The following is a 21090-nucleotide window of genomic DNA, read 5'->3' on the forward strand; positions in this document are numbered from 1 at the left end:
CCCCAGGGCTGGCTCTGGGGGCAGAACGCGTTGGCCAAGCTGTGCGGCGGTGGTGGCTGTCTGCCCAGGGGCCGGGCACGGGGACCCGCCTGGGGCGGCCCAGCCAGAGGCTCACGGGCCCTCAGTCCTCTCCCTAGCCCATGCCCGGTCCCCCCTCTGCTGGGCCCCACGCCCACCCTCTGCAGGGCCAGCTCCACTTGCCCTGCAGGACGCGCCGGGGTCGTTCTCCCCTGAGCAGCCTGCGCTGGGCTCCCCGCCCCACCCACACAGCTCCTCTGACCCCAGGGGTTACTGCCGCCCACTGGACTGAATCCCTCTGGCTGTCCCGAGTCCAGTCCAGTGGCCCCTTTCCAGAACTGGGGTTCCCATCTGGTCTCTGCCTCTCACCATCTGGGGACCCTGGGCACATCACTAGCCTCCCTAGGGGGCCTCAGTTTCCCAGCTGCAGAAGGAATGTGGGTAAGAACAAGGGGAGGGAGGGGCCTGTCCCTGCTTGGGGTGGGGCTGTCGCCAGCGCGGGGCTGAGGGGCAGGTTTCTGGGGGAGCACCCTGGATGTGAAGGGGTGGGTCTGGCCCCCACCCAGCCTCCTAAGCACAGCCCAGAGGCCTTTGATCCCAGGGGGGTGCATGTGTGAGGTGTCCCAGGAGTGCAAGGCAGGGGTGGGTGTGGGACTGGACACCCCAGCCCATCCCAGGCAGCTGGTCAGTCAACAGCCATGGGGCACCTGGCGTCCTCCCCACCTGTCAGCCCCACCTGGGCTGCAGGGATGTCCAGGTGAGGGGTGAGCTGTCATGCAAATGAGCGGCCACTGGGGGTCTCATTCGCAGCTCTCTGGGAAGTGGGCTAACGGTGCCCAGAGCCTGGGCTGGGCCAGGTCTCCCGCCGAGGCACGGCATCCGGGGACCCTGGAGGAGGAGGCTTCTGCTAAGCCTCTGGGCAGCCCCCTTGCCAGCCCACCTCCCTAGGTCCCTGGCGCCACCCCAAGACCCCAGACCTCAGCCTTCGGCCAGTGCAGACCCAGGCTTTGGGGTCTGATCACCTTCACTTCCCCACCCAGAGCCCCATCTTTTCAAGCTGTGGGGACCTCACTCTGCCCGCCCCCCAAGTCAGTGTCAAGGCCAGGGTTGGATCGCTGGGGCCGGGCCCGCACCCGGAGCCTGGGTCCTGAGCCCCAGCGTCAGAGTTCTGGCTCCACTGACCCAGGTCGCAGGTGGGGATCTCAGCTAGAGCCCCCAGTCCCCGTTACGGCGCATTTCCTCCCCACAGCCCCACCCACTCCCGTGACTGACAGTCCAGGGGGCGGGGCCCGAGCCACTCACTCAGGGGACTGCTCCGACGGCATTCCACCTGCTGGGATAAAACCCGGGGGCGGCTGCAGCAGGCGTGCACACTCCCGCCGCCCGCCCCACGCCTCGGTGGCTTCCAGGATGCCCCCAGCCCTGGGTGGGAGCGGGTTCAGAATCCTCACTTCCCTGCTGCTTCTAGCGGCTCCAGGTGAGTCTGGGGACCTGCTGCCCTCCCTCCTCTGCCCCTCCAGGGTCCCCCTCCTCCTGCACCTTTCCCTGTCAGCTCCTTTCCCTTGGTGACCCCCACATACCGCCTGCTCTCTGCACTGCCTCAGTTCCCCGCAGCTGTGAGGGTCCGTGAGGCACTGCGGGCAGGCTCAAGCGCGGGCCTGGCACACAGAGGCTGGCATCCTCGGCTCCCCTGTTATTATCACTCATCTTCTGCCTGCTCCCTCCCCCCCGTCGCCCCTCGGTGTTGCTCCTGTGGCCCGGCGGGGACAGGGGTGTCAGGCCATTGACTTGGGTCTGGAGGAAAGCCTGAGGGTCAGGTGTGTGCTCCCCACTCCTCCCCTCAGCGAGAGAGGGGCTCAGGACTAGACCCTCAGCCCCAGGCTGGAGGCTGGGGTTCTGTCTGCCCTGCCTGGACCCAGCAGGGCCCAAGGGGATGAGCTCTTGGGCCGCTGGGCCCTGGGGTAGGGGCCCCTCCCCACGGGCTGACCCTTGCCCTCTCCTGCCCTCAGCCACCCTGGATGCTGCCAAGACACCTGGTGAGTAGGAGCCGCCCTGTATGGGGCGGTGAGGGGAGGACAGTGTCTGTGAGTCCGTCTGTGGGAGGCGCTGGAGCGGAAGGCGGGCAGAGGGGCCTGGAGGAGGGGCCCAGACCGGGATCGGGGAGGCCCGGTGAGGGCGGGTGTGTGCAGGGCGGGCCAGGAGGTGCGCGGGTCAGAACCCCGGAGGGAGGTGGGGGGAAGCTGGAAGGGGCGAGGATGGTGCTGGGCGGATGACAGAGACTGGGACCGTCCTCTGCCAGCGCCCCCAGCCTGCGGGAAGCCCCAGCGTCTGAGCCGGGTCGTGGGTGGTGAGGACAGCGCCGACGCCGAGTGGCCCTGGGTGGTGAGCATCCAGAGGAACGGGACCCACCACTGTGCAGGCTCCCTGCTGACCAGCCGCTGGGCGGTCACCGCTGCCCACTGCTTCAAAGGGTAGGCAGGGCCCGTCTGCGCCCCTTGATTCCCAGGCGTCCTGCCCCGATCCTGGGCTCCCTTCACAGCCCTGGCTTCCAGGCTTCGGTCCCCTCAGGAGAGACCCTGCTTCCTCCCAGGAGCCTCTTCTGTTTTCCAGGGGCCTTCATATAGGTGCCCGTGCCCACACACTGCCTCCCAGGCCCTCCTGGCCACCCAGAGGTCCCTGGCTGACTCCAACGCTCCCCCTTTCTTCCAGCAACCTGAACAAGCCTTCCCAGTTCTCTGTGCTGCTGGGGGCCTGGCAACTGGGGAACCCTGGCCAGAGGTCCCAGACAGTGGGTGTCGCCTGGGTGCAGCCCCACCCTGTGTACTCCTGGAGAGGGGGCTCCCGTGCAGACATCGCCCTGGTGCGCCTCGAGCACTCCGTCCAGTTCTCTGAGCGCATCCTGCCGGTCTGCCTGCCTGATTCCTCCGTCCACCTGCCTCGGAGCACCGACTGCTGGATTGCAGGCTGGGGGAGTGTCCGAGATGGAGGTGCGGCTTCTTCCCACCAGGTGGTTGGGGCTGGATGGGGACAGAGGGTAGTGGACATTCAGACGCAGGTGCCATGACAGCAAAGGGTAGAGGCCAGAGGCACAGCACAGCAGAGACAAAAATGGGCTGCAATTCTAGAAGTCAAAACCGAGGTGGACAACTTTGGATAATTTATGGTTTAAAGGCATTTTTGGCCAGGTTCTGAGGCAACAGCCAGAGCAACGAAGCTTTTAAGCAATCTAGGGATAGTTGAAAGGACAGATGTGGGGTCCAGCCAAATCCAGTGAACATGGAAACAACCCAGACTCCAAAGTGGGAATCAGGCACCCCCTGGCGGCAGCATTCTATAATTGCAACCAAGTCCTCAAGAGGATATAGTCTCCATAATCGTAAAATAAAATTGTCAGACTAAGTCTGGAGGTTTGGAAAAATTGAGAAACACAAAGAAGATTAGATAAAGTAAGAGGTAGAGAAGCAGAACAGAGAGAGGGAGAAGAGCAAGCAGGAGGGACTAAGAAAAGACAAAAGAAAAGGGACTAAGTAAAGGGTGTAAGAAAAATGGGACTTTAACCAGTTTCCAAAAGAATTCAGGGAGATTACACCAAGTTCAGGTGTCTGGGGACCCCGCTGATTCCAACACTACAGGTGGCCTCCCCACATCCATCCTTAGGGCTCCTGTGAGAGCTGGAATTATGCTCTGGGGAGGGTCTGCAGATCCTCTGGGCTGTGGGGGCTTCCTCAAATCCTGATGCATTCCACACTGAGTGGTCATTTATTGAGCACTTACTCCGTAGCATCCCTATGCTGGGTAAAGCCCAGGATGGGATGAGGCTGGACCATGGTTCTGACCATTGTGTGGGCATCAGAGACTCTGTTAAAGATCTCAGGCTGCTCATGTGCAGATTCAGTAGGTCCAGAGTGGAGCCTGGAATTTGGGCTTTCTGCAGGCATTTTTAGAGAGCCTGACAGAGTTGATCCATTAGCCTTTCGGAAATGCAACTGAGGGGAATGGAGGGAACTGGAGAGGCAACTAGTAGGTTCTTTCCCAAGCCTGACTCTCCTCACCCTGCTCCCAGTGCCCCTGCCCCAACCGCAGACCCTACAGAAGCTGAAGGTTCCCATCATCGACTCGGAACTCTGCGGCCGCCTGTACTGGCAGGGAGCCGGGCAGGGAGTCATCACCGAGGACATGCTGTGTGCTGGCTACGTGGAGGGGGAACGAGATGCCTGTCTGGTGAGCACCGTACCCTCTCCCCAGGCCTGTTCCACTGAGCTCATCTCTGCTTGCTGGGCCCCTCCCGGTTAGCTGTGACCTGGAAGACCCCAGATGTCTACGGAGCGCAGCCTCAGCCTGGCTTGGCCATTCACCTATTTGTTCACCCATCAAAGGTGTACTGAACATCTCAGGTGGGCCAGATCCCCCCTCGGGAGCTGGCACCTCCTGAGGGGGTGGCAGGATGGTGCCATGGTCAGCACCCAGGCTGGGACGTTTTCAGGCCCTGGTGGCAATTCCTACTCCGCTGCTCACATGGCCACCTAAGCAAGCCATTTTGTTTTTCTGGGCTCCGGTTTCCTTTTCTGTAAAACAAGTAACAATTCTCCACACCGATGGGCTGGGAGGGAGAAGGTCTCCCACAAAGTGCTTCTCTCCAGAGGGAACCTGGGAGGCATGTCCTTCCCAGCCTTCCCTGCCCTCCTGGCCCTGGTGGAGTTAGGCAGCAAGGCCTCCGGGACTGAGAAATGTCCCCCTCTCCCGGCGAAAGGAACCGTCTGCCACCCGCTGCCTAGGGTCCTGGGCTTGGCTGCCCTGGGCCACGCGGGTCTCTAACCAGTCCTCCTCTCCGCAGGGCGACTCCGGGGGCCCCCTGATGTGCCAAGTGGGGGGCACTTGGCTGCTGGCTGGCATCATCAGCTGGGGCGACGGCTGTGCAGAGCGCAACCGGCCCGGCGTCTACATCAGCCTGGCCGCCCACCGCTCCTGGGTGCAGAGGATCGTGCCAGGGGTGCAGCTCCGCGGGCACTCGCAGGGCAGCGGGCCCACAGCGCGCCCGGGACGGGTTCCGGGGACCGCCCGGCAGCGCCGGCGTTAGGACCCGGAGGCCGGGCGGCCGCGGCGCCGCCGCCGCCGCCACGTGCTTTCCTGGCTGTAAAGAAGACATCTACCTCTGGGGGCTCAGGCTCCACCCCGGGCCGGGAGCAAGTTCTGTCTGCATAGGTTAGGATTTGTAGTTATTTGTAACCCCGCCCAAATGTCTTACTTGTTCCTCTAATTTCAGTAAATTTAAAATTCTACAGTTCCTGTTTTTTTCCAGGAAGCAGGGGTCCACTTGAGGTTAAAATGAGGGCAGGTGGGTGTGAGTTTAGATGTGGCCTGTCCGGGGACCCAGGTATCCTGTCTCCTTGACCTCTGGCCTTTGCACTTCCCTTCAGTTCCCCCCTCCCACCAGGAGGCTCAGCGCCTGGGAACCCCGCTCTTTCTGGTGAAAGATGGGGCGGGGGCTGTAGGGCCCGTCCAGGCTCCCGACCTGCCTGCTGGGTCTCCAAAACTGGGCTGTGGTTGGAGCCTCTTTTCCGTGCAGCTAAATGTATTCCTAACGGATATACCTGCTTCAAACCCTCATTTTTAGAATAGTTCTGGATTTAGAGAAAACTCATTTTGTTATCACGGAAGCAATAAGCCAGATTAAATCAGTACAATCAGATCACATGTGCATTATTCAAGTCATGAAAGCTCGGATCTCACGCCTGCCCGCCAGAGGGTCGGGCCTCCAGAGGATCCCCAGGGAGTGTCAGGTGTTGCCAGGGATGTTTTTTTGTAGAATGGAACTAGCTCTCGATCTTGACTGTGGTGGTGATTCCATGACTGGATATATTTACCAAAACTCCTGAGACTCTGCACCAAAAACAGTGAATTTTCCTTTGTGCGAACCGTAGCTATTACCAGTAACTCACTAGAAACAACAACACGAAAACATGGAGCCCACCTTGCCTCCTCGCTCCCTCTCTTTCTCTAAATTCAAGCCTTCCAAAAATCCTTTTGGTTCTAGCCTGTCTTCAAAATATGTGCGAATCTGACCTCCTCTTACCACACCAGCCCCTCTTTACCCTGGATGCCCAGGGGCTCCCTGGTTCTGCTATTGTCCCTGCTGTCTGTTCTCAGTGCAGCCGCCGCCCGGTTCTCTGGAAGCCTGTCGCATACCTTCACTCCTCTGTTCAAACCCTCCCTGGGTCCCGGTTTCCTCAAGGGAAGGATGTCACCTTTGTGGCCCGCCCCCTCTCCGCCCTGTGGCTCTGCGCCCCAACAGGCTCCTGCCTCGGGGCCTCTGCGCTAGCAGTGTCCTCTCTCTACCCTGCGCTGCCGCCTGGCCGGCTCCCTCGCTTCCTACAGGCCCCTGCTCAAATGTCATCAGCAGCCACCCTGTTCACAGAAGCAGTCTCCCCTCCCTCCTTGTTTGCGTGCTTCTTTCCTCACCGTCTGCTTTTCCAGGGCATTTATTACTATTTAATGTGCAATATGTTTCACTTGTTCCTTGTTTATTGTTCCTCCCAAACACACACAGGTAGAAGGTAATCCTGTGCCCCTGCATTTGTCATATTGTTATTACCATCTGTTTACTTGACTGTCTTCCCCAAGAGCTATTTTGAGTTTATTAGGGGCAGACATTTAGCTTATCAACCTTGGTATAGTCAGTGTCCAGAAAAGTCTGGCGCAACAGCAGGTGTTAGCATATGTTTGGGGAGTTAATGGCATGAGTAAGAGCTATTTCATGGGTCTGGTGGACACTGTGGAGTCTCCTTGGTTTTCCAGTTAATCGCTGAAGCACCATATCTCTCATTAGCAGAAGTGTGCTCTCCTCTGAGAGTGTCTGACTCTCCAGAAATTATCCAAGAATGCTGGGAGTTTACTCATCCACAGGGACTGTCGTATGAGAACTAAAAACATCCCATGATTCCTTCAATTCAGTCCCATTGCTTAGATCAAGGTTAAGGTCAAGACTTAAATGGTCTTGGGTCAGGATGCTGATGAATATGGGTCCCCACTGTCCACTGACCCCGTCCCCCTGGTGCTCATGGCTGCCTGACCCCGGTGACCTACATGTGGGGTCGAAGGTGGCAGGTCTTGAAGGTCACACCCCTAGGCCCCGACATCATTTCCCAGAGCAGAGAGCCTGAGAGGCCATGTGGAAAGGGGCGTCCAGCCTCAGCAACCCTTGGTGCTGAGCCAGATCACGCAGGGAGAATCGCCTTTGGGGCTTTAGGGTTACTTTCTGCTGAAGGACCCAGTTGGGACCCTCCCAATTCATCAGAAAAATTCTAACAGTTTTTCTAAATTCAAGCCTCCCTAAATTCAACTTTCATGACTGGTCTCCTAACTGTATTAATTCAGCCATTTTATGCTTCACCTACCATTTAGTTTTCTCCCATTTCTTCTGTTTTCTCCTGTTGGTAATTTTGCGCTGAGTCCTTTCAGTTGCTTCACGTTTCCCACGTATGGTGACGTCGTCCGAATTTAGTGCTGCGCTGCACCTGCTGTGTGGGGCCTGGTCTGCCGTCTGCTGTGAGCCAAGAGGGACTGGGTTTAATCCATATGCCTGGAACTGAGGCCATTCCCTGGGGGACCCCATTCCCCTGGGGACCCCTTAAAGTCAGAATGACAGACTGAATCCTTGGCCCTGTGCAAATTAACTCTTCCAGTGGCTTAGATTTGCATATTCCAGGGTCTCTAGAAGTTTAGCCCCACAAACAAAAGGCCCTCTCTCCTCTTTTCCCAGACAATGGTGCCCACTAGCCTAATTTTAGCACAACCAAGAGGGGCTCCTCACACGATTCCTCCCCAGATAATAAGCAGGGTTATCCAGTGACACACATCTCCACCCACGAACCTAGAGGAGCCCAGAATCAGCCTGCAGGTGACTCATATCTCATTCCAGTTACAAAACAGACGTCTGGCATTTTGATGTACACTGATTTATAGCTAACCCTAACTGGGTGACTCAGAGCCTATTTCCACTCTTGATTTTTTAAGACAAAAAATTTTTTTTTTTCATTTTAACTTTTCAGTGTATAGTTCCAAAAGATAGGGGCATTAAAAATGACCTGCAATACCATTATAACATTGAAGAAAACAGACAATAATTCACTGGTAGCAAATAGAATTAGTGTTCACATTTCCCAGATAATTCTATATATAAATTGTTGAAGCGTGATTTTTTAAAACCCTAAAATTGTGACTCACGCAGATATAAAATAAACATGTGTTGATGTTTTTATTTCATTTATTAATGAATGAGGGAACTACAAGACGCTATAAGTGGTTCAAAGGAGAATTCAGAGTAATTTAGGCCCGCAGGACTATCAGCCACCTACGATTAATGTGCCAACTAGCTCAAACAGCAGGACGCCTCGAGGACAGCCAGCCTCACCAGAAGTACCTCACCCAGGGGGCACGCCCTGTGCCTGTGTGTGGAAGCAGGAAAGACCCCAGCGGGTGGCGGCAACTTTCAGCCACCTTCCACCTGTGGACAGGTTCACAGTGACCCGGCTCTGTCCCCCACAGCCCACAACTCAGGGACTTGCTCAACCCCCGTGGCCTCAGCAGAGGATGCACCCAGGCAGAGGGACGGAGGAGTCCTTGCCCGCGGTTCCCTCCCTCCCTCTCCTCGTGGTGACAGGGTGGGGGCCCCTGCTGGCCCGCGCCCTGTCAACATCCTGGGCCTGGGTCAGGGTCTTAAGCCAGGGGGTCAGGCTGCGCTCAGCCAAACAGGCCCGGCGTCCGCACCCACAGGCCAGCCTACACAGACTGGACCCAGGGAACCCTGGGTGAGTCTCCGTCAAGTACTTCTGGGTCCCACACAGCTGGCTGTTTGTATGGTCGGCCTTACTCTTGCTTGGGGCCCTGTGACCTGTGACTTCCAGGCCCACCTTCTGGCGGGATCTGCAGTGCAGGAGGCTTGGAGGTGACACATGAAAACAAGCCCCGATGGAGGTTTGAAGGTCACAGCCCGGGAGCTGCGCTGAGGACCCGGGGAGGCAGAGCAGCGCTGCCTGACCAGTCCTGGACCTGCCGCGCCCTCACTCAGGCCTCACCTGACATGCAGCTTCTCCCCCCAGACTGATCTGCATCACCTTCAGGCAGGCCACAAATGTACCAGCACACAAGGGTCAGCGGGGCAGAGAGGGAAGTGACTCACACAAGGTCACAGCCGTGGAGTGGGAGCCAGGATCCAAAACAAGATCAGCTAGGACAGAGCCCGCACCCTTAGCCAGCAGGAAATGTCACCTACCTTGCCACCTGCCACAGGGATCCAGCAACTCAGCCCAGGCCATCGCCAGGGCCAGGCGCTCATCACCTGAGTGGGGTGAGCCCAAGGTCCTCGACCCATGCAGGAGCCAGACTGGGGTCAATTGTTTGCGACTGGTTAGCAACAAGCTCAGAATACAGACTGAGAAGCGTTTAAAAACATTGGGAGTCATCCCACAAGTAATTTTAAAGTCAGATTTGTTGAAGTATAATTTACACGCAATAAATGGCACCCATTCTAAGGGCACATGATGATGCCTCTTAACAAATTTATAGTCCATGTGCCCACCACCACAGTCAAAAGCAGGGATTTTGGTTGTCCCCCACGTCCCCCATGTGTCCCTTTGTAGGGGCCGGCTTAACGGCCGAGGCCGAGTCCCACTATGGCTGAACACCGCCCTTCCACTGTAGCTGACCAACGCCCTAAGATGGTGCCCGCTTCCTGGGCGCCACCCTTCCTGGTTTGGTGGCATTAGCATAAGGAAGTTGCTCCTATAGGCTGGCCCCGTGCTTCCGCGCTCGTGCTCAACTCATGCAGAAGGCATGCTACCAATCAGCTTAAAGGTCACGCATGATCTTGATCACCATAGGCCAGCTTCCTTTATATAAGGCACAAGCAGGAAAGCGATGCTCTCTCTCCTCTCATTCTTCCTCTTACCGGCTCTCTCGGGCTGTTGCTTCTTCTCACTCACTTCCTCCCGACCTTCCGAGCAACAATAAAGAACTGAAGTGAACCAGGTCTGTGTACGTATCGCTGTCGTCACCGCCACAAGGAACCAGCAACCACAGATCAGCCTGTCTGTCCTGGAGTTTTATAACAATGGAATCATGCAGCGCACGGTGTTGTGGGCCAGCCTCTCCCACTGCAGTGCAGTGTCTGTGAGGTCGGTCCACAGCGTGGTGTCGCTGCGGTCCATTATTTTTTATTGCTGAGTGGGACCCATTGTTTGAACAGACCACGATTCCGTCATCCACTCTCCTGTTGATGGCATTTGGGTGCTTCTGGTTTGGGGCGATTACCTACAAAGGTGCTGAGAGCACTTGTGTATGGGTTTCTGTGTGGACGTATGTGTTCATTGTTTCTGGGTAACATCTCGGAGCAGGATGTTCAGGTCATGAATTAGGTGTATGTTTAACTTTTAAGGAAACCATCAACTCCTTTCCAAAGTGATTGTTTCATTGAACATTGCTGCCAGTGGTTGGTGTGGGTTCGAGTTTCTCCACTTCCTCACCAGCACTTGACTACGGTCTGTCTTTTTGATCAGAGCCATCCTACCAGGGCTGAAATGGTATCTCGTGTGGTTTCAGTTTGGATTTGTCTGATGACGAATGATGTGGCGCATCTTCTCATGGGCTTAAGTAGCCATTCATGTATCTTCTTTTGTGATGTGTTCGTGCAGATCTTTTGCCCGTTAAGAACATTTTGGTTGGATTACTGCGTTGTAAGACTTCTGTATTCTGGCTACAAATCCTTTGGCAGAGCAAGTGTATATTGGTGAAACCTATTTTTATTATTATAAAAAAGTGTAGGCATTTTTTTATGTCTTTGTCCCCTCTCCCATTTTTTAGCAATTCATTTTTATTGTATTTTACAAAAGTACATGTTATTGGCTGAATTATATCTACCCTCCCCAAATCCATATGTCAAAGTGCTGATCCCCAGGACCTTGCATGTGACTGTGTTCGGGGACAGGGCCTTTGGAGAAGGCGTGCAGGCAAACTGAGGGCGCGTGGGTGGGCCCCGATGCGGCAGGACCGCTGTCCCCGCAGGCAGAGGAGGTGTGGACACAGGACGCGCGGTGCACAGAGGAAGTCCCCATGAGGACGCAGGGAGGAGGCGGCCGCCGGTGAGTCCCTGCTGCAGGAGCCGCCCGGTCTGTGGCTGTCACAGCAACTGGGAGCAGCTTCACGTGGCATCTGACCACCACAGAGTGGGAGAAAACGGCCCTCCGCTACAGAAAGTTCCGGAAGCCTTGCTCTGGGCAGCGTGACCCGGGACTCTTCGGTGTAGTTGGCCCCAGTCACTGCAAGTCCTGGTTTGCTTGGGGCCGCCTTGCACGGTGCCTGTCCTGGTGTGATCGCCCGTCCTCTCGTAATGGTCCCCAGAGTTGGACCGTGAGTCACATAGCCACTCCGATCATGGCCCAGCTGACACAGGGGCCCTCAGCCCGTGAAGCCTCATGACTCTCAATCCTGGCCTCCTTGTGTGGCCGCAATGGCCGCCAGCTGGCCCTGTCAGGCCTTGATCTCCGGGCCTGGCCTGGGCGTGGGCTCCACCTCCCCCGCTCCCTGCTGCAGTCCACAGAGGCCCTGGGGGTGCCAACTGGGGCCCATACCCGCCGGCTGGGTCTTAGAAGCAGGGGTGGCACCACAGCCGGCTGTCACAGCCCCGCGCCCTCTCTGGCGGGGACTCACTGGGGACCAGGCTCCGTCAGCTCCCACGGGCTTCCTGAGGCAGGGGGCTCCTGCCTCCAGGTAGCCCACGAGGCTGCGGGGAAGGCCAGGGCCGGGGGCCAGCTCCTGGGACTAAGCCTGCGTCCCTCAGCGCCCCTCCCACCCTGGAACAATCTATGGAGGGAGGCCTCAGGGCACATCTGGCTTCAGGGCCGAGAGCTCAGGACGGACTGGGGTCCTCAGCCGTGGACAGAGGACGAGACGGTGGGGAGCTGCAGACCAGGCCGCCCTGTGGCCTCGGCCCGGACCCAGCAGCCTGGTGCTCCTGCAGCCGCAGCCCCGACGGCAGCCGCACGCGTGGGGCTCTGCAGGGCTCCTCCTCCCCGTGCAGCTCCCTCGGCTGCCAAGGCTGAAGTAGAAGGAAGGAGCCAGAACCAACAGCCAAACCCACAGAAAGCTCCTCCCCCCACCATGACCGCCCCACAAACACAAGCCCCCTTTGTCCTCTCTAACCCCCACCCGCCCCACCCGCCTCAGCAGGGGATGTTTACTGAGGATTTAGAGATGACAGTTCTCCAGCCCCAACCTGGGCAGATGGCAACAAAGAGGGCTCTCTCGCTGCCAGAGGGCAGGACAGGTGTGGGCCCGCACCTGGGAGGCAGGGTGGGGGTAGCTGTGTGGGGCTGCCACCCCGGCTCCAGCACTCAGAGCCCAGCCACCCCTACTGCCCATCTGGCTGTCTCCCAAGGGCATCCCGGAGGCTGGCCCATCCTGCAGCCCAGGGACTGGTGACACTGCCTGGACACAGGTCAGGGACAGGCTGGGGCTGGGAGCCACACAGTTCAGTGTTGGATACGAAGAAACAATCCTTGGCCAGCCCACAAATGTCCCCCCAGGGCTGAGCCAGTACAGGGATAAGGAAATGCAGACAGTTTACTCAGATGTTCCGGAAGGCTGGCTTCCGTCAAAGGCCAGGACATTTGGTGAAGGATGCAGAGCAAGAGCCAGACTCAGGATCAAGAGGCCCTGCCTCAGCCGGCTGGGCCCAGCTCCACCCCAGGCACGGGGAGCCCACCTCCAGGGCAGGGAAGGGCCTGGCGAGGAGCGTGCTCCTCACAGAGGCTCCAGGGCCCTCAGGAGTGGACGTGTCTGCCCACCGGGCTCCGGAGCTGGAGGTGGCAGAGGGACGGCAGGATTGGGGTTTAAACTCCACAGCTCCTTGGGTTAGTCGCTCCACCTCCTCAGCCTGGGTTTCGTCGTCTCTGAAAACGGGAGATTGGCACCACAGGTGTCAGGCCCCGGGTGTTCATGAGGGTTAAATCAGGAGGCAGTTGTGAAGCCGCCTAGCATCAGGCCTGGCCCCAAACTAGTGCACGATGATGCCAGGGTTCCTTCCCTCCATCTCTCCTTCCCCCACCCGCCCACTGGCCCATCCAGCCCTCCACCCCCAAGTCCACCACCCATCCCCTCATTCCAAGAAAAAGACCCAAATCTCAGGAGACTTCCTAGCACACATACGCATTAGCAGAAACCGGTTTCCGCAGGCGCACTTGGGAGCCAGTCCTCGCACCACAGGACTGCGCATTGTCGTCCACACCTGTCCGCCGTACCCCACTCCCGGAGCCGATCCTCAGCTTCAAAGTGGGGCTGATTTCTCCTGTCTCTTCTTGCACCCTTCTAGTAGGCCCGGGCAGCTTTTCTCTCTGGACACCTCCTCTTGTCCTAGAGAGATTCTTCCTTCCCTAAAGCTAACTTAAATGGCTGGACATGCTATTGACCAAACTTTTTAAGTTTGTGCCCTTTTATATGTCTAGATGCATTTTAAAAGCAGGGAAGCAGATATGTCAAAATGTCAACAGTGAGCAGCATTGGGTAATGGGACTTCTTTTCAGTTTAGCTGTGTTCCCTACAACTTCTGCAGTACACATGTATGACTCTTGTAATATGAGAAGAAAAATACTGTGCAATTACATTTCATAGGAGAGCTGATTTCAGGGTCCATTCCCGCTCCCCCTCCTGCTAAAATGTCTTTTTCTCGTTTGCCAACTTGGAACATCTGAAGTGGTTTTAGTCCATTCATTGAAGGATCTTTATGTCAACGTATCAGGGACATGTCAAGCTTTTATTTTAGGGAAGTGGAGAGCAGGAGAGGGCTGTGGTCAGGAGGTGATGATAGACTGAGACATCTGGACATCAGCAAGGGTCTGGGGAGGGGGGTGACAGTCCTTGTCCTTGGTTACTTGTCTCCAGTCATTTTGTTGAGGTGGGTCTGCCCCTGACATGCCTCTAAGTCCTTGACAATCCAGTCATCATTTTTACATACCTATTTATCTCCTTGGGGAAGGTGAGTTTTGGGTAAGGGGATGGTTACATCAGTCTGAAGTTGTGAGCAAGATTCCTTCTGATGACTAACAAGCCCAAGAGTAGGGCTACAGGGCTGAGGAAGAATTAAGGCAGCAAAGGAAACAAAAACAATATGAAGGCAGAGATGCTACTTCTTCACTCAGTTACACTGAGACTTCACAAAAGACAATACAAGTGGGCAATAGGCACACAAAGATGCTCAACATCATTGGTTACAAGATGGCCCAAATGTGAAAGATTGACAATGACACGTGTTGGCAAGGCAGTGGAGCAACCGGAATGCACATCAATTGCTGGTGGGAATGGAAATGGCACAACCACTTTGGAAAACTGTTCTTGTACTTTCTTATAAACTTAAACATACACTTAAACCACTTGAGTCATCCATTCCATATTTACCCAACAGGAATGAAAATATGTCCACACAAAGATTCACACACAAACGTTCATAGAAGCTTTATTCATCATAGGCCAAACATCAACTGGTAAATGGGTGGATAAAATGAAGTATAAGTAAAATCAAATGCTACTTGGCAAAAAAAAGAGAACAAACTACTGAAATACAAACAATATGGATGAATCTCAAAATCATAATGTTGAATGAAAGAAGCTAGATACAAAATAGTACATCCCGCATGATTTAATTTGTATGAAATTTAGAAAGGACAAAATTAATTCATACTGACAAAAAGCAGTGGTTACCCGCTACTGAATCTGGGCAGGGGCTGAGGGGCAAGGGGCACCTGGGAACCTTTATGGGGCGACAGAAACCTTCTACATCTTGAGTGTGGGGTGGTAGTTACGAAGGTGTATACATTTACCAAAACTTACCAATCTGTACTGTTAACATAAATGCATTTTATTGTAAAAAAAGAATACCTCAATAAAGCTGACTAAAAAAACAAAACAGGAAAACTCAGAGAGAAACAGTTGAATATCAGAACTGTAGAGGGTCGCACAACCTGACTTTAGAAGAAGAAGACAAAGCCATAAAGGAAAATGTGGACAGATATGATAGCATGAAACAGAAAACTTCTATATGAATTTTAAGATCAATCAAATAAATGAGACAAAATATTGGGAGTGACTGCTTGACGAGTATGGGGTGTGGGGTTTCCGTTGGGGTGAGGAATATGTTCTGGAAATGGACGGCGGTGATATTGCACAACAGCGTGAAGGGACTTAATGTCACTGAATGTACCCCTGAAAGGGTTTAAATGACATATTTCATGGTATGTGTATTTTCCATAATAAAAATAGTTTTCAACCTCGGACACCATGTGAAACTGATGTGGAGAACATCACAGGACCCCCTGGTTAGCTGGAAAGCCCCAGAGAGATGGGGACAGGGTCAGAGAGGGAACTCAGAGAAAATATTCCATATGCCCAGTGGCATGGCACGGTGGGGGTGCAGACCCCCGGCTCTGAGGTTTGGAGCCCTGGGGAGGCGCACCCTGCTCTGGCTCCCCCAGCAGACTCACCTGGGGTGAGAGGGAGGGGCGCCTCTCAGGAAGAGGGGTGCAGGACAGGCCAAAGCCACCAGCCCCTGGGTCTCAACCTTGGCCTATTGAGGTTCTGAGCAGATAGTTCTTGGTCGCGTGTGTGGGTAGGGCCGCCAGGGGCACCACGGGGTGTTGAACACCATTCCTGGCCTCCACCCAGTGACACTTGCCCAGCTGTGACAACCCAGCAGGTCCAAATGGCCAAGAATCTCCCGGGGGCACCACCAGCCCCAGCTGGGAACCGCTGCTCAAGCCAAAGGAGGTAGTCCCGCCTCAGGGAAATCTGCGGCTCTTCCAGGATAACGGAATTCCCCCAAATGGAACTGCAGTGGGCGTGGCGATGGTCAAGCTCAGGGCTTGGGAGGAGTCGGGGCTTGGCCACTAGCCCCTCGGGGACTTCGGGCAAGGCGCTGAATGCCTCCTAGCCGGTTCCTCAGCTGTAAACGGGAGCAGAGCTGTAACGAGACGTCATGAGGGTTACATGACCTTCAGGAGGCCAGCGGAGCGAGGGCCCCACCGGGCATTGTTGGCAGCCCTTGAAGGGGCAGGTGGGGGCAGCCTTCCATGTGGGGAGCCTGGCTGAGCCTGGGCAAATCCGCCCAGGTGAGCAGAGCGGGGCCTGCCTCCACTTTCTCTATGGCCGGCCGGCTGCTGCTGGCGGGTGCGTCCTGTCTCCAGCCCCTCGGCAGTCCTGTCGGGAAGGACTTGCCCGCTTCCCCTGCGCCCAGGGCCCTGTGACTCCCGGATGCTCAGAGCAAACATCCCTCCCGTGGTTTGGGACCACCCTTCGCCCTAGTTGGTTAAGTCCTCGTACACCTCGCGTCCCCTTACCCGACGGCCAGGGCCTCACGGCCCTTCACCCAAACCCCTGACCTCTCCTTCCCGAGCCTGCACTGGCCTGCCGATGCTGCCCCAGCCCAAGTACCGGGCGCTGCCTGGAAGCCAGGCTGAGGTCCCAGGTGGCCCCACACCTGCCGAGGGCAAACAGGGCCAGAGCCCGGCTGCTGTCCCCCCTTTCTGCTTCTCTCCCCGGACACACCCCCACCCCCCAGGGACACCAGGCAGGGGAGGTGGCTCCCACTTCTGCCTGGGGGAAGGCGAGGGGACCCCCAGGGACTGGGATATGCACAGAGACATGGCCCTCCTCCCCTGAGGAGGGTTCCAGGCCCAGACATTTGATCTCCCCCTTGCTTTATTGACAGATGAAATGGTCAATTTTGAAAACTCCCATAATCATGAGGTAGTAATGAGTGGAACTTTCCAGATATCGGATAACTCTGATGGGGAGAACAGGCCACCAGCATGCATGATGGAGTCAGAGCGAGCCTTACCTGAAGGAAATTCAACATTTCCAGGAGAAATGAATGAAAATAAAGAACAATTTCCCAAGTTCATGGGCTCCCTGATGTTTGCTCACAGACTCCAGCTGAGGAAACACCAAGAGGCTCCAGGCAGCATGAAAAGTAAAACCAGAGGAGAACGTCAGCGTGTCCCCACGTGGGCAGGGGAGGGCTGGGACCTCTCGGGGACCAAGCCTAGGCTTTGCAGCCGGGCCACCCCATGCTGGACCCCAACGTGGCCGCTCTGTCTGCTGTGTGACCTGTGGCCAAGCCACTGTGCTGTCTCTGCCTCAGTTTCCTCAGTGTGCAACGGAAGTAACGGGAGTCCTGGCTCAGAGGGTGCTGGGAGCAGGGCCGAGGGGAAGGGGCCCGGCACTGGCGCCACCACCCAGGATCTGCTGCTGCAGCCGGGCACAGGCGTGCTGGTCCTGGGTCCCACTCCCAACATCTCCCTTCCTGCACATCACGGTCCCACGTGTGAGAGCCTCGTCCCCAGACCCAAGGACCACACCTGGACGCAGTGTTCCTGCAGAAGCTTTATTCACTGGGGATTCGGTTCCATGGCCCCCAGAGGTCTCTGGGACTCAGCCTTCGGCAAGTACTCCCGTGGGACTTGAGCTTTGGGACGGGGGTGGAAGGGTGCATTAGTTTCCTGTCACTGCTAAAGAGAAGAATCACACTTCTAGGAACGCTGCCCCAGCTAGCTCAGGCCCTCCCCTAGGACCATGTTGGTCCCCCAGCCTGGAATGGCCTCCTGCCCTTGTCTCCACATGGCCAGGTCTCACTCAGCCTCTGGGGCTTAGCTCAGATGTTGCCTCCTCCAGGAAGGCCTCCCTGAAGCTTACCCCCAACACCCAACCTGGGGGCAGGTGCTCATGCCCAGTGCCCTGCAGGTGTCCCACCAATGCAGAACCACAGTGAACTGCTACCTTCGGTTCCACCTGCCATGGGTGGCCTTCATCTGACACCTACCTCCTCTTCTCTACGTCCCCAGAGCCCAGGGAGCCTGGGGTAGGTGGAGCCTTGGCAAATGTGCCCCAAGTGAGTGGATTAGTGAATGAATAAAGGAATGAATGAATGAATGGCCTCGCTGAGGCCCTAGCCCACTCAGAGGGGCCCAGAACTGGGGCTGGGCCAGCAGAGGCCCGCTGCATGGGCTTGGAGTGGGGCTGGGAGGCAGCCTTGGAGCCCAGACTCCTCGGAGTTTGAGGGATCGGCCTGAAACCCATTGCACTCAACCCCAGGTTCAGGGAGGCCTGGGGGTGTGGCCGCCTCCCGCCCACCTCTGCTCTGTCCAGAGGCCTCATCCCCATGAGCTTGGAAGGTCGATCACGCCCCAGACCCAAGGACCACGCCTGCACACACTGTTCCTGCAGAAGCTTTATTCGCTGGGGATTCGGTTCCATGGTGCCTCAGGCCACCACCAGCTAGATGGCCTCAGCTGGTGGCCCAAGCCCTGGGACCTTTGTTAGTCATTGCTTTGAGTCACCCGGTAGTACCCTGTGTGATGGTTGTGGCCTCTATTAGAGGCTCACCCCACTCAAAGCCGATGTCCGAGATGCCTAGAAGAGCATAGTGTCCAAAGACACCTGTGAGCACCTGGCCGCTGTAGTCAGGGTAGGCAATGAAGGTGAGGCCGTCCTCCATCCCAAAAGTGGCCCCACGCCCCTGGTCGGTGTACACGAACAGTTGCCTGATGAATAGCTTGTAGGAGCCGTACACCCCTATAATGTGCTCCCCCGGCCTCAGGATGAATTCCTGGTCATTCACACCTCGGTAGCCACACGTTTCACTCCAGGAGGATCCATATCTCACCTGAATACTGGGAGACAGAGGCAGCTATGAAGACCCCCGCAGGGTAACACAACCCTCCCCAGGTCCAAACCACGCCCCAGCCAATGGCAAAGGGCACAGCCTTGTCCCGCTGTTAAGTCCCTGGGCGCAAGAATTTGGGTTCCTGAGACAAACGGGCTGTTCTCAAAGCCGGGCTCTGCAGCCCCTGGGCCCTGTGATCCTGGGAGCAGTACCCAGCCTCCCCAGGCCCATTTGCTCATCTGCAAAGGGGGAATGATTTGGGGACCAGTCGGCGACACCACCTGGAAGAAGAGCTCAGCAAGGGCCAGGTCACGGTGGCCCTAAGGCGGTGCCACTGCTGTCTGGCTCAGAGAGGGCAGCTGGCCCCAGGCCAAGCGCGGGCTTTCTGAGCCCGGGTAACTGACCCCAGCCAGGCACAGGTCCGAGGAGCGGGTCACACTGGGTCTGCCCACCTGGGCTTCTCTGTGCCCTTCCCCTCTCTTCGGTGCTCATCACAGAGCCCCTCTCCACCTGGTCCCCACCCTGTCCCTCTGTGCTGCTTGCTCCGCCCATTCTCTGTCCTTGACCCCAGGTGCCAGATGTGCAGAGCACAGATGTGCCCCAGGCCTTGAGCAAGGGCACAGCCCCAACATCAGGGCCTCGGCCCTAGGCTTCCTGCCTCTACGCACTTCTGGTGACTTAGGTTCGAACAGGGGTCCATTCAGACCTTCATGCCTTTCTTCTCTGGCTCTAATGTGGACATACCTGCTGCTGGGTCCCCATCAGGCACTCTGGGACCGAGGGGCCGTTTTGGGTTGAGCTGAGCTTGGGTTGAAAGGAGTAAGTGGGCAGGAGCATCATCTGCTCTCTCTTAAGATCAGCCCTGGCAACAGTGACTGGACTTGCACACCACCCAGAACACAGTGGGCTGGGGTGCAGGACAGGAGGTCGCAGAGGAAAGGGGCAGTTGGAAAAGTGATGGCTGGGGGTTCCACGAGTGCAGGGAGCCATGCGGAGCCCAGTGAGGGCACTGGGAGAAGAGGCGCGGGCCCCCCACCTCCCGGCAGATGCCGAGACTGTGCTGGGAGGGGGACCCAGCCCTGGCTGCAGGGCCCTGCAGCCACTCACCTCATCAGTTGGCCAAAGATGCTGAAAGACACCCGAATCCCCGTTATTTCATTTTCAGGGTCTGGAGAGGTACTGAAATACGTGCCTCCTCCTCTCCCGTAAGTCTCTAGATGGAGAAAGCACAGGGTGGAGACACAAAACTCCCCAAGGCAATGTGGGGTTATCCCTGGCACAGCCCTCCAGGCAGACACGACAGTCCTGAGACTAGAGTGAGCCTGGGACCAGGGCTGGACCCAGACCCGGGGTATCCTGATGTGGGGAGGAGAGGGTGGCCCCAGGGAGATGGGCTTGAGGGGAAAGACCCACAGGACTTACGTGCTGCCCAGCAGGTGGGGCTCCACAGGAGGGCGAGGGGCAGCCACAGCAGCATGGCGTCTGGCTGCGAGTGTCAAGGGTCCTGGAGAAGAAGACAGGCCACCCGCCTCTCAGTGAGGGGCCCCCAACCTCACCAGGCTCCATGGCAGTGGGTGGGGAGCCCCACCTTACCTGGTTGGCAGAAGCTCAGGCTCAGTCCTGGCTTGGGGAGTCCTGTACCACGGTGCCCGGCACCCAGCCCTTTATACCCTCCCGGGCCCTGTGGGCCCCCAGCCAGAAGGAAGAAGCAGGGTCACTAGGGAGCCCAAAGGGGGCTGGGCAGTGGGGGCTCTTCCCAGGGGAATCCCCACAGCCAACCCGGAGAGGCTCCCGGACGTGTCCTGTTGGTTGTCTTGGCCCTGTGGCTGCACAAACAAGACGGCAAAGGACAGGCATTTCTCTGTCTCGCCGGGGCTCTCTCCTCGGCACTTGGGCAACATCTTGGCTGCAGCAGGGGATGACCCTGGTTGAGGAGGCTGGAGCCAGCCTGGGTGCAAATCTCGGCCTCCCTGCTCTCCAGGCCTCCCCCTGTGCAGCCAGGGCACCCCTGGGAGCTTCCGCTGTTTCCTCTGTATGTGTAAATATAGCCGTAGAACTACTCATGGGTTTATGACAATTCACGGAGACCCTTCTCCATCCCCAGCCTGGCACCAAGGACTTTATGCATCCCTAAAAGTGCACAAGGACACACTTTGGGGCACCCTTTGAAATCACAGATTAGAAACAACAGACTCGTCCGTCTAGGTGGGAGAGTGGGCAGACGTCCCCAGCTGGTTACAGCACCAAGGGTGCCGAGACAGGCCTGGGAGTGCACAGACCCGCCCGGGCAGTGCTGGCTCTCCAGGAATGGGACACTGGTTCGAGGGGAAGGCAGTGTGGGGGCACTGGGGCAGGGTGGCGCCCTAACC

At 57.1% G+C, this 21090-nt stretch overlaps 2 protein-coding genes across 2 annotated transcripts; one reads left to right on the forward strand and one right to left on the reverse strand.

Moving 5' to 3' along the window:
- Nucleotides 1-716: 716 nt before the first annotated feature.
- LOC118929943 (brain-specific serine protease 4-like) lies at nt 717-5987 on the forward strand. Its single transcript, XM_036920591.2, has 7 exons — nt 717-775; nt 987-1495; nt 2028-2054; nt 2318-2489; nt 2728-3005; nt 4082-4239; nt 4853-5987. Exons 1-7 carry the CDS (start codon nt 717-719, stop codon nt 5093-5095), a joined length of 1446 nt encoding a protein of 481 aa, XP_036776486.2. The 3' UTR covers nt 5096-5987.
- A 12286-nt stretch (nt 5988-18273) lies between these two features.
- ZG16B (zymogen granule protein 16B) lies at nt 18274-20391 on the reverse strand. Its single transcript, XM_036920592.2, has 4 exons — nt 20315-20391; nt 20144-20225; nt 19829-19934; nt 18274-18728 (listed from the first exon to the last, which is right to left on the reverse strand). Exons 2-4 carry the CDS (start codon nt 20196-20198, stop codon nt 18392-18394), a joined length of 498 nt encoding a protein of 165 aa, XP_036776487.2. The 5' UTR covers nt 20199-20225; nt 20315-20391; the 3' UTR covers nt 18274-18391.
- Nucleotides 20392-21090: the final 699 nt, after the last annotated feature.

This window comes from Manis pentadactyla, chromosome 10, assembly GCF_030020395.1.
Source record: "Manis pentadactyla isolate mManPen7 chromosome 10, mManPen7.hap1, whole genome shotgun sequence".
Taxonomy (NCBI): domain Eukaryota; kingdom Metazoa; phylum Chordata; class Mammalia; order Pholidota; family Manidae; genus Manis; species Manis pentadactyla.